Here is a 12,480-nt window from a genome sequence, read left to right on the forward strand (position 1 = left end):
AACTCTAAATTAGTAGTAAAATCCTCTTTATATTGCTCTACGATCCAGACTAAGTCTTGCAGCTGCATCTTTGATAGCTTAGGAAATGCAAATTTTTAAGCTCTCTAAAACGTAGAAGTTGCTTTTGTAATAATTATTACAAGCCAAACTCGAAAATTTGTCCCGTTTCGAAAAATAGCGAGAATAAGCTCTGACTTGGCAGGAAAGTGTTCTCTGAGTTGCTCTATAACCCAGTTAAAGTTTTACAGATGCAGCTTCAGTAACTTAGGAAATGCAAATTTTTAAACTATGTCAAATATTTGTACTTTTAGATAAATAAAGATAGAACGGTCTAACTTGGCAGAGTAAAGCTTATTGAGCTGCTTTGTAATCCATTTGAAATTTTACAGATGCAACTTGGATACCTTAGGAAATGTAAATTTTTAAATTGTGCAAAACATGAAAGTTATAGTTCCCGCCTTGGTTTGGAAAGTTTCTTTTAAAAGAAGTGAATTGAATGAAGTGATCCTACATAATTCTATATATTTATTAACACCCCAAAAGATACAATTATCGATTACAAACGAATTCGACTACATGTACAAAATATAGAATAAAAAATGTCTTTGTAATCTGCCAATTGCATGAGGATAACCCATGACACCTCAAGAGATGCAGCAAACACCAAAACTCCCACAACACATTAATATTTTTCATTCACAATTTAATAATTTTTATTAAATAGATCAAAGCAAAGGACAAAATTCCTATTGATATAAGGGATTTCGAAGCAATGGCGATGCAGTGTGTCGCTTGTCCTAAGTAACATGGACAGCCCAGTTGCAGTGTAAATATCTAAATAAAGAAAAAAAAAACATATTTTCTCAAGGTTTTATCGATTTTTAAAGTCATATATAAGCAAAAATTATGTTTTGCTCATTCCTATTTACGGGGCGAAAAATTAATTTTAAGCGGGAACAGAAAATGAATTATGAATTGAATGAATGAACGATGAAGCGAAATTCAAAATCGAACCTCATTGATCATAATTAAAAAATAGGCAATCGTCCTCATATTTTAATACATACTTTCAAAGTCCACCCAAAACATCACGAGAGGTTATTCACTGGACGCCTTAATTTTTTTTCAGGTCGAGCCTTGAACTTTCAAGCAGCAGTTGATTGAAGAACTGGTAAGTTTTCAGTTACCATGTGGGCATGAGAAGCTGATTTGTGATGATCGCACCGGTTATGAGATATAGCGGAATTTATTTTAGAATTAGTAATCAGCTACAATAATGATACAAAAACATATAGCAGGAAAGTCATTAGTCGTCTGCGTATACCTATGCCCTTACCCACGCATCATTACCCAAATGTCTTATCAGCAACCCAAATCTCTTCTAATATAGGTATATAATGATCTCAAACATCACATTGATTTATTGCGAAAGTCAGTGCAGAGAAAAAATGAGGTGTCTATTTTTAGGAGTAATTACTCTTCTAGTGGTGCAGGTAAGTAATGCATACAGGGTGTAATATGTCATCATGAAGATATTTCAAGAGGCAATAGTACTTTGCAAAATAATAGAAACATCTTAATAGACCCACTATTAAAACGCACCATTTTAGATATACAGGGTGGCAAAGTTTCACTTTTTTTTCATATTTTGCACTTTTCTCCTCGAATCAAATTTTGGAAATTTCGTATACCTATTTTCTTTAAGACCTTCTACAACAAAATATAAAAATTGTGGGTAAACATATACAAGGTGTTATGTTTTTTGGATCACGTATTATTTTATGCTTTGTATCTTTTTTGGAACACCCTACGTGAATTCTGATACCACATTTATATTCCTTCTTCAATTCTTTAGATTTTTTATCTCTTGCGGTATTTTCGTATCTTTCACCGTTTTCGTGGAATTTGCAAAAATGTGTGTGAATGCAAATTAAAAATGTAAAGGAAGTAAAAAAAATCAGCCTGCTCAGTTAATTATTTTATGAAGCAATTTGTAACATTTAATCAAATTTCTTACAGTAAAAATAAATATAAGCGAAAACATAAAAACTGTTGAAAAGAAAAATGTGAAACTTTGCCATCCTGTATATCCAAAAAGGTCTTTTTGCGACCATGGGTCTATTAACATATTTTATTATTTTGAAAAATACTATTGCCTTCTGAGATATTTCCTTGAGGATATGTTACACCCTGTATATTATGAGAATGTTATTCAAGTCAGATTTGGACTAATATCAATTTTTAAGGGTAAAAAGTTGACAGAAGAGGACAAGGACAAGTTGAAGCAGACTCATGATTCTTGCATCAAGGAATCAGGAGTTGATGCTGCCACGGTAGAAAAAGCTGTAAATGGAGAGTTTACTGACGACCCAAAATTAAAAGCTCAAATCTTATGTGTCTATACAGTGCTGGGTGTTATTGATAATTCTGGAACTATAAACGAAGATAAAGCTGTTGAAATACTGCTTAAGTCGTTCCCAAATGAAACGGTGATCCGAACTTCTATGAAGCACTGCATTGCCAAGAAAGATACTGTCCAGGAGACAATTTTCCAGTTTACTAAGTGTTTAAGAGGTTTGGCACCCAAAGATTTTAATGTTAAAATGTTTGGCTTATGAGCCACAACCACACCTCACATTACAAAATAAAATAGACATTGTTAGGTATTAAAATTGTGTTTGAAAAGGTAGACAAAGCTGTGTTTTCGGTGTGACATTGAATCATCATTCAAATTGAAACCGCAGAAATTAATTTGAGTCGGAGGTATCAGGGATCGTTCCATTGTTATGAAATTAGACCTTCTGCTGTGTAATTCTTCCACTTAAAGGTGTGGAAAAATTTGTTATTCCTCAGTTTTTCAAATCCTAAGAGAAATTTTCTAACATTCGATTTTCTATAATAAATTTCCGTTACCACATGATTGCGTAAAAAATTTAAATACAGCGAGGGATCATTAAAAAAATCTTCGCATTACTCGGTGAACCTTTAACGCATGGTGCTGATTAAGCCATTTGCTATTTATCATTTAACAACTAGCATGCAGATAAGAGCAGACAAATTTATCTTAGACGTGCCCCCGAAGTTCCAGCATCTACTTGAGCTTTTTTTAAATGAACACCCTTTATTATTATCTGCATAATTTAATTACATGGTGCTTGTATCTGGTAATAAGCCTCATTAAAGCTAACAATGTGCCTCAGTCTCCCGGTAATGGATTTACGAGGATGGGCTGTAACAATGGCGATGAGGACAGGAAGTTGTTCTTGGTGATGGGATATTTTAAAATTGAAATCCTTTGCTTTTGTAGCCGATTTAATAGTAATTGCAAGGATAACATTATATGGTTTTAATTGTTTTCGTATTGACCATAGCCATGGGAATCGGTGGCTTGTTATCTATGGTATGGTTGCATAATGATGGTGAAGACCTAGAGATGCTTGATTTTCAGGATTTATGGAAAGAATGAAGATTTGATGTCAAACGATACATGAATATATGACAATTTATGAAATGTTCTTCCGCTAAATTTACGAATAATCACTATGTCTTGTGAACACAAAATAAGATCCGTTTAGCTTCCTTCTCATTTTTGGAGTATTCATATAGAAGGCTGGTGTGTTGCAGGTGTACGGAACATCATACGAATCATTAATCTTTATTTTTATCTAATAACTATCATCGGATTCGCCCTTTGAAGTTGACGTTCATGTTAGATTTATTCTCATATTTTTCAAAACGGGTAGGAATAATATATTTGGATGATGCCAAAATTTTCCTGCCAGCTCTTTATAAACGCTGTAATATATCATCATGGAGATATTTCAGGGGCCGATAGTACTCCACAAAGTGATCATTTTGAAATTTCGTAGATCTATTTTCTTTAAGACCCTCTACAAGAAAATATAAAAATTCTCGGTAGACGTATACAAGGTGTTATGTATTTGGGTCACTTATTATGTTATGCTTTCAACATTTTCGTATCTTTTACCGTTTTCGTAGAATTTGCCAAAATATCTATTGGAGACGGATCTACATATGCTGGTCTGTAATCCAGGATGTCATGGCTGAGTTTCAGGCATTTTAACAATTTTATTTTGATTTTTGACGTTTTGCATTTTCAAAAATTCAGTTCAAGGTCTACGTGACAAAAACCATGCAAACAAAAAATGTGAAATTTCGCTGCCCTGCATATCGAAAATGGCGCATTCTTGACCATGAGTCTACAAGAATTTTTTAATTATTTTGCAGAGTACTATCGCTCCCTGAAATATCTCCACGATGATATGTCACACATCTGCATAATTAAGTGGTGATTAAGTAGCAGATCAATTGAAGTAAATCGAATTTTATTACTCTTTGAAAACGAGATCCAAGTGAATGAGCGTTTTTCAATGACTTAGTACTGGATGAATCATCGCTTGCCACAGTTTTGAGGCTCCTTTTTCGTCATAGAGCTACGAATTCGATGCGATTGGCATTAACATGCAGGACCCGTTACCAAAACACAGACAAGTCCCCTGAGAAAACTGTTAACATATTCAGAGCTCCAATGATTGGAATTGCGATTACCAAACAAACATTTCCAAGAACCGTTCTTCCTATGATGGTAATCGACAAGACGACCTGCTGACCACCGTGACCGTCAAGAAACTAGTTATTTATTCCAACTCATTGTGTACACACCTTTTACAACAAATTATATAATATAATAGCTTAATTATTCCCTGAAAATAAAACCCATCGGGACTTGTGTACTTTACAACCGGCTAGTCTGGTGTTTTATTAATTATTCTGCACTTGAAAACTAAGGGAAAAAATATAATTAATGTAGAGTTCTTAATTAGTCAATGTCAACGCTTATTGTTGCTCATGAAACTCCTTCGCTGACACAATTTGAAATATTATGAGCTGCTCTAATTAGTTTCTAATGATGCGCTCAATTTTCTGGTTACTACAAAATATTCTATAATGAGTCAGCCTGCTGTTAGTTCTATATGTGTAATGACTTATCATTAAAAGCTGTACTTAACGCGGATTTAATGCCAACGCGGCATTATTATGCTATAATGGGCAGTGAGCTATTGCTGGTTAATTAATGTACCATAAAATATACCTTATTTTTCCCCGCTTATTTAATATGGGTTTCGTAATGATTTTGTACAAAATGTGCTTTTAAGATTCCTGTAAAAAGCTTCATCATGGAGATGAGTAAAGCTCCCACTTAAAACTTCTTTTAGGAGAACAAAAACAAAGACTGCTTTGCGGAAACTAAATCTAATACTCGTAATAAATTGACGAAGAAACCGGGCTGGCAGAATTTTCATAATTCCTGGAGGAAATTTATTACTGGAAACAAAGGCTGCGAAGCAAAAAGCCCGAGTTTACATATTTGGAGAAAACAAATGGACGGGGTAGCCCTGCTCTCCTGCAAACCGTGAATAATATAACCTTTATGGTTTTAATGGTTCGTGTTGTTTGCTACCTTAATAGGTTTGTCTTAGCAGCGTAATTAGCAAGTGTCGCTTTTCTTTGAGGAGGTTTAATAGATTATGTATCAGCACGCATAGGATGATGGAAATAAGCACGTAATAATTATTCCAGTCAATAAATCATGAATGGTTATGGAAATTTACAAACAGAGAAGCGAGTTAAAAGACCAAGAATTCACTGTAACACGCCGTAATGATGTTCAGAACGATGTCAAAAAATTAATTCTTTTTTTAAAATAAAAAAACTAATCGATTCTACATCTCTTGCTATTTTCAAGATTTCTAATTTCAATCACCCTAACAGTAGTAAAAGGTGGTACTAAAGTGGAGCGGGGCGAGGGGGCAAAGCGTTTTCATTGGGTCCTTAGCGACCACCACTCCCTGGGGGCACCCTCCCCACTTAAAACTTCTGGAACACCTATTTTCTTGAATATTTCTGTTCGAGAAAAATCTATTTTGAAAATATATTTGAAATTCTTGCGCTTTATTTTGCATGAAGAGTAAAATAAAATCCTTTGGTTTTCCATACAAGACAGAGGCATGCGGTGCTTTATTTTAAATTTATTACGAATACGGTAATATTTTATAGATACAGAGGCATGCAGGACGCGACTTCAGGGCTATTCTATATATAAACATTTCTAGAAACCGATAGATAATAGTTAAAATATTTATTATGGAAGCACTAATATTATTTAAAGTTGCAATTTGCACTTTAGACTGTTTACCTTATTCATACTATAATTGTTTCATTTAGCATTGGACAAATCTTAGAAATTAATAATACCAATAAATAACACACATGAACAAAAATAAACTCAAAGTTCACAATCGAATCAAAAGAAAAAATATTTTTATTAAAAAATTACAAATGGTGTTGGAACTTTTCAAACAAACTAATTTTTTGCGTGTTTTAATAATTGCACAAATTTACAAATATGCTCAGCATAAAACTCAATTTACTTCTAAGTAAATAGCACATTGAAGAAATTTCGTTGAAAGTAATTACAAGTGTAAATATGCAAAGGCAGGGAATTTTGAAATCTTTTATGTTTTATGTATTTCATCTGTAGAGCCCTTTAGGGAAAAGTTCCTGCTATGAAGGAAAATTTATCTGGCAGATAACGAACATATATGGATAAATTCCTTCGTTTCTACGGGAATTATCCCTGTGATAAAGCTATCAGCGTGTCAATTATTTTGAAATATGAAAGTAGTGAGAAACTTACATGTTTACTTACTATTTACTTATAAGAGTATTTTTAGATCTATTTCTAGCTTCATTCTTTGCTGGTTTTCTTTTGGGTGCAAAACATGAAACTTGCATGTTAACTCTAATTAGAACTAATAAGGTAATTGGATCAAATCTTTCTGGGGCTTTGAGTCATCCTGTCCATTATCCCTTATTGCGTGTTTTCCCCCATGTCTCTCTAAGTAGACATAATATAAAATCTCTGCTTTGCACTTACAGTCGGGTTTTTTCCAGATTTTTCTAGCAGCACTTCGTTTGGTACTTCAAGTATGTATTTCCTGTTTATTTTAACACGAATTGGTTTACTGAAATTAAATTTATTTATCTTCGTCTAGGCCAGTACCAAAGTAAATTCTAGTTTGTTAGGGAAACAAAGAGTAATGTGTGTGGAAACAACAACATAGAATAAATTGTGATTTTATTCATTGTTAGACCTTGCAATTTAGAGGATCAGCTATGAAAAACCAGAAGCGTACGTAGCATAAGTTATTCACGTCAAAATCTGCACCAATTTGTAACATTATTATCCTTCAGAAATTATTAAATTATTTCGAAAATACTGCTAGTACGTTAATGGGTTTTTGAGTGGTTTTGAGTATGTCCATTCCGAAAATTTCGGGTTTAGCAAGTCAGCAGCACACAGTTAAATTTGAGAAATTGCGAAAATTAACTAATGAAAAGCCAGAAGCGTGCAGGACATGGATTATTACCCCAAGGGAAATTCTCTAACAAAACCTACATTTTTTAGCAGCTTTTAGGCTGTTAGTTTGTGTTTTAAACAGTTTAATATTATTTTTGTAAACCTGAAATATTTATTCTACATAATCTCTTGCAAATCGGAGTAATAGTGGACCGAGGATTAAATGAGAGCTATTTAAGAAATATCTAAATCATCAAAAACTCATTATATGACCCTGAAATAAAATCAGTTTCTTCCATTACACCTTTTTTTTAGTTTCATCTTTGTTTCATCAGGGTCGTCCCAAAACAACAATTAAAACCGGTTTTCAAATATTGGTTTTAACATATACCAATGCAGTCAAATTGGTCCATTAAATTTCACGTTTTTATTATTTTATATGTAATATAAATTATTATATATGACAGAAGAGTCATTTTCTGCGAGAAATATGTGGTTTAAATTTTCAATTAAAAGCGTTTATGCAGGAGTAGGTGCAATGAGTGTGAAGTAGGTAATAAAGTTACAAAATGGAAATTTGCAGGAGAATTGAGAAAAATAAAAAATTACGTGACTTCTTGAAGGAAAGAAACTTAGGTGAAAACCAACGTAAAAAATGCAGGAAAAGCCAGTAAATCCAAGGAAAACCCAATGCTTCCCTGGTAGGCTTCGAAAGCTCGGAGTTCTCTTTTGCTGAGAGGATATTTGGATTGATTTTAGAATTCTGAAAGTTGAGTTATCGCATTGCTCACAAATTTCCGTTTTCGAATTTTATTACTTATTTCATATTCATTGTACGCTAAAAATTCCAAAAACATTTTTAATTTTTTCAAATAGATACATTTATTTAACATACGCCTTTGCATTGACCCTCGCATTTCATAAAGCAGAAAAAACTATTTTCTCGGCAAACACTTCAAAGTATCAATCGCACTTTGATATATAATTTAATAAAAGCTCATTAAAAGTGGTTTCAATTGACTATTTATACATTGTACATATTGGCAAACTGTAAACAAAACAATATTTCTAATTTCTATTTTAAATAATTGTAGAAAATCAACAAATGCATTTATGTTAAAATCATAATATAACAACAGGCCATTTTTTTAATTTTCGAGAACTAATTCCGTATAATTTACATCACTAAATGTATGCAATAATAAAGCCTTTGTCAAGTTCTACCAGCAGAAACAACCCAATTCACACTACTGGAATATCGAGAATTTGTATGTTATTGAGATAAATTTTGAGCTTATTGAGAGCAAAAAAAATTCGTCATAAAAAATTCAATTCAAAGCTTCAATGATTACCGACTGACTTTTCTATATTCCGAGTAATAATTAATATCCAATGACAAAAAATTATAATTCCCCATAGATTACGACCATTGTTTCTTGCTCTAAACCAAAGTCCATCCATTCACCAACATTCACACTTGACCGTCCCATCTTTACCACAGTCCAAAATGGGAAAAGCCTGAGAAAAAAATCGGTCAAAGTCCACATTTGAGTAGCCTCCTGTTACGGTAAATGGGTGGGAATATCACCTGGAGATCGCAAAATTTGCACCTATATAAAAGCGATATTTGTACATTAGAATTATTCATTCAAGTTATAGATTTCCTCCAGTTAAGGTCAAATTTTAAAAAAATCGTCACCATGAAAACCATTATTGTTGCTGTGGCTTTAGTCGGAAGCTTGCTCTCCGCCAACGTAAGTTCAGTTTTTTTGATAGCCTTTTGAGTGATTATATTTTGGTAAAAAATAGTGGTTTTATGATTGCATAATAGTACTGTTTAAGGCATTGATATTAGTAAATAATACTTTTGCTTTAACACCATTATTAGAAACAACTGAGTAATAGTTTTATGGTCAAGGTCAGGGCCTGCACTTCTTATAATTATAGGAATTTTTTTGTCCGAGGTTTGAATGGATTAATTTGTCAAGATTTCCAATTAAATTATAGTGTAATTGAGATTGACGGTATTAAAAAGTGCTAATTTGGTACGGTAAAAAGGGAAGCGGATTAGTTGCTTTAGTTTTTTCTCTTTTATGTCATTTTTGAGTAATGATAATTGTCCGGAAAATTTTTTTTATTTCGTTTAAGAACATTGAAATTTGAGACTGCATATTTGCTTAATTTTTTCCACATTTATTTTATCATAAAGATCTTCAAATTCCCCTATTAATTCAATAGTCAAGTCAAGTTTTCAAATCAATTTCCTTTATATAAGTAGGTATGCCATTTTGTTCGTCATTATATCAACGTCTTTTTTTTCTTTTTTATTTTCCCTCACTAAAGTTTTTAGCCAAATTTCCAGTGTTTCCTTTTCAATTTTTTCGTCTCCTTCCTCCATTTCAACTTACCTCTTCTCGCTTTTTTTTTCAATTCTAAACGTTCATCGTTTTCATTCTCTTTTGCGTCTAAACGAACTCTTTCTCATCAGCCAAATGTTCTTCGCCCTTGAATTTGAAAAATCTAAGAACTGTTAGTTAATGAATAATTGTACATATGTACATTGATATCTAATCAATACGAAACGGCAATACAATCTCACTTATTACATACGTAACGGAAATTAGCTCATGGAGCCTGATAACGCTCTGCCAAATTAAAATCAGGAAATAAGCTCCAGAAGAACTGGCAGCAATGCCTAATGCGACATACGGTGGTGTATGGCGGGTTGTCTGCCTATTTCCTTTAATTTACAGTCAGACTAAAAGAAGGCGTTGCCGTTGTTGATTTTTAGTTTCCGTTTTATTAATTTTGAGGAAATTTGATTAAGGCCACTTTGGAGGAGCATTAAAACAAGCATCCTAGTTTCTAAGCCTGCATGAAGCCAAGTGAAATATCAATGGTCATCATCGGACTTGAATTGTTGCCAAAAACGATAGATAAAAAATTGGGTAGTTTTCTGAAATTTTTAAAATTTGACCTTTTATATCTCGGAAAATTGTTGACGAAATTGACCAAAAAATACATATAAATAATTCTCTCAATGGGTTCTATGAACCTACTCTAAAAGGGTTCGCAAGTTTAAAAGTGTCCCTAAAATGAAGAGGGAGCCGGCCGAGATTGGCCGATTTAGGGGTTAGAAAGAATTTTTACACATATTTAGCAACTTTCTGGATTTCTTTCCGTTGCCTTTCTCCAAGCAAGGTAACTCCAGCAGTCGAAAATTGAGGGGAGGTTGGTCATAAAATCGATCCAAATGCTTCGCCCATCAAAGCGTGTTTAAAAGCTTTAGACGAACCCCTAAGGCTTAAGTAGAGAATAATTCTCAAGAGTATTCATTTATTCAATTAGCAACCTTTTCAATGATTCCTCATACAAAGACGTCATTCAGCTTTAATTGAAGGCAGAAATAAATTACTACTTCCAACTGCATTAGCGACTCTTGAATTCGACTAAAGTAGTAAAATGAACATTAAAAGTTGCGACTTTCACTCATGATTTACCACTTGCAGAAAGTGCCATTGAACATTTTTGAAAGAGAAAATAACAGATTTCTTAATTTGAAACTTTAGCCAGGAAAATTTTACATAAAAGTAAGAGCACCAAAGGTCCCTAGATTGAGTCTAGGCAGGGTTGCTCTGATTAGCCGCATAAAAAACTGAAATGGGTAATTTTTTTCTACTTCTGCATATTTCCATTCCTCCTCTTCAGGCCGACTTAACCGATGAACAGAAGCAAAAAATCCTGACCAATGGAAAAGCCTGCGTGGCCGAAACCGGAGTTAACCCCGAACTGATCAAAGCAGCTCGCCAAGGCAAATTCACCGAAGACGATAAACTGAAGGCCTTCACCTTCTGCATGTCCAAAAAGATCGGGTTCCAGAACGATGCTGGAGAAATCCTAGCTGATGTGGTCAAGCAGAAACTAGGGGGAGCCCTTGGAAATCAGGAAACAGCCAATCAAATAGCCCAGAAGTGCTTGGTGGCCCAATCCAGCCCTCAGGAAACCGCTTTCCACAGTTTCAAGTGTTACTATGAGACCACCCCCACTCATTTAACTGTATTTTAGGATGTGGGAATGAGTCAGTATTTGTTGTTAGATGCTAAGTGATAATAAATTCTAAGAGGTACATAATGGGTGTTTGTTTTGGCGGATAATCTGTAAATGGGAGAGACACAGGTCTCAAGAACAAAGTGACCGTGAACCTGGAACTAGCTCATATCCATGGGTTCCGATAGCTTAAAAACGACCTGATCTAAAGTCAAACATATTCTCTAGAAAGTATGGCAGTGAACCACATGTGGCTGCAATGCAATGGTTGCATGGTGCTCATTCAAAGTGATAATGAAGCTCATGTCTCGATGACAGCGATAGTTAGGATTGGATCCAGATATTTTGAGAGGAGAACTCATTATACCTCTTAGGCTCTTACTCTGAACTCTCTAATATATCTATACGCTTAGGCTCCTTAAACAGCGTGTGTTTTGGAGTGATTGTATAAATAGTGTCATTTAATAGGTGTTAATAAATCCTAATACGATTATGATGAACGTTCAGCTTTGAATTACATGTTGGTGTATGGGGGGTTGTTTTGATGCTATAATTCTCCAGGGAAAAAACGAAGGGTTGAATCAGTAAGTAGATGCTAAAGCGTAATTGTCTTGGGTAATAACTGTAGTACATAGTAATGGAAATACCTCGGGCTAAAAATACCCTAAAAACTAATAAATATTCCACGAGTATTAAAAGCTTCCCCCAGTTTTAAATTGAACGTTTCAAAATTTCCGATATTGCCTGACGTCCTTCCTTTTGTTTGAATTATTAATCCAGACCTGCGAAAGTTTTTATTGGGGGAAATCAAACTGGATGCGGGGCGAATAATTTATTGAAGGTTTTTGGAACAATTCCTAGCTCTCGCTAGGTCTCGTCCTCAAAAACAGGAGTAAATTATTCAAAATTGTTTGTGGTGTATATGTACAGACTCCATATGTATGACTCTATGACTCTAGGGAAAGTGTTTCGAATATACTATCGGAAAAACGGAAGTTCTTCGAATTGGAATGGTGCATGTGAGTCAACCTGAAAAAGAAGGAAATTTTGTG

At 33.9% G+C, this 12,480-nt stretch overlaps 3 protein-coding genes across 5 annotated transcripts in view; all 3 read left to right on the plus strand.

Moving 5' to 3' along the window:
• The window catches only part of Cbp53E (Calbindin 53E), a 61,578-nt gene that overhangs the window by 20,748 nt on the left and 28,350 nt on the right, over positions 1-12,480 (plus strand). For 2 of the 3 annotated variants that reach the window (XM_066406692.1, XM_066406694.1), the window contains exon 3: positions 1,130-1,171. The exons of the other annotated variant lie outside the window; for it this stretch is intronic. The gene's annotated coding sequence lies outside the window, so the exon portion shown is untranslated. The remainder of the gene's footprint in view (positions 1-1,129; positions 1,172-12,480) is intronic. 3 annotated transcript variants of the gene reach the window in all.
• LOC136419684 (B2 protein-like) lies at positions 1,449-2,618 on the plus strand. The gene is made up of 2 exons (XM_066406211.1): positions 1,449-1,493; positions 2,247-2,618. The coding sequence occupies exons 1-2, from the start codon at positions 1,449-1,451 to the stop codon at positions 2,616-2,618; spliced, it is 417 nt and encodes a 138-aa protein (XP_066262308.1).
• Positions 8,978-11,512, plus strand: LOC136420034 (B2 protein-like). The gene is made up of 2 exons (XM_066406696.1): positions 8,978-9,135; positions 11,090-11,512. Exons 1-2 carry the CDS (start codon positions 9,082-9,084, stop codon positions 11,444-11,446), a joined length of 411 nt encoding a protein of 136 aa, XP_066262793.1. The 5' UTR covers positions 8,978-9,081; the 3' UTR covers positions 11,447-11,512.

This window comes from Euwallacea similis, chromosome 3 (genome assembly GCF_039881205.1).
Source record: "Euwallacea similis isolate ESF13 chromosome 3, ESF131.1, whole genome shotgun sequence".
Taxonomy (NCBI): domain Eukaryota; kingdom Metazoa; phylum Arthropoda; class Insecta; order Coleoptera; family Curculionidae; genus Euwallacea; species Euwallacea similis.

Coding starts and splice junctions, on each gene's coding strand:
- LOC136419684 (XM_066406211.1), top strand. CDS start 1,449: ATGAGGTGTCTATTTTTAGGAGTAATTACTCTTCTAGTGGTGCAG. Junction 1,494..2,246: donor TTACTCTTCTAGTGGTGCAG/GTAAGTAATGCA, acceptor TCAATTTTTAAG/GGTAAAAAGTTGACAGAAGA.
- LOC136420034 (XM_066406696.1), top strand. CDS start 9,082: ATGAAAACCATTATTGTTGCTGTGGCTTTAGTCGGAAGCTTGCTCTCC. Junction 9,136..11,089: donor GAAGCTTGCTCTCCGCCAAC/GTAAGTTCAGTT, acceptor CCTCCTCTTCAG/GCCGACTTAACCGATGAACA.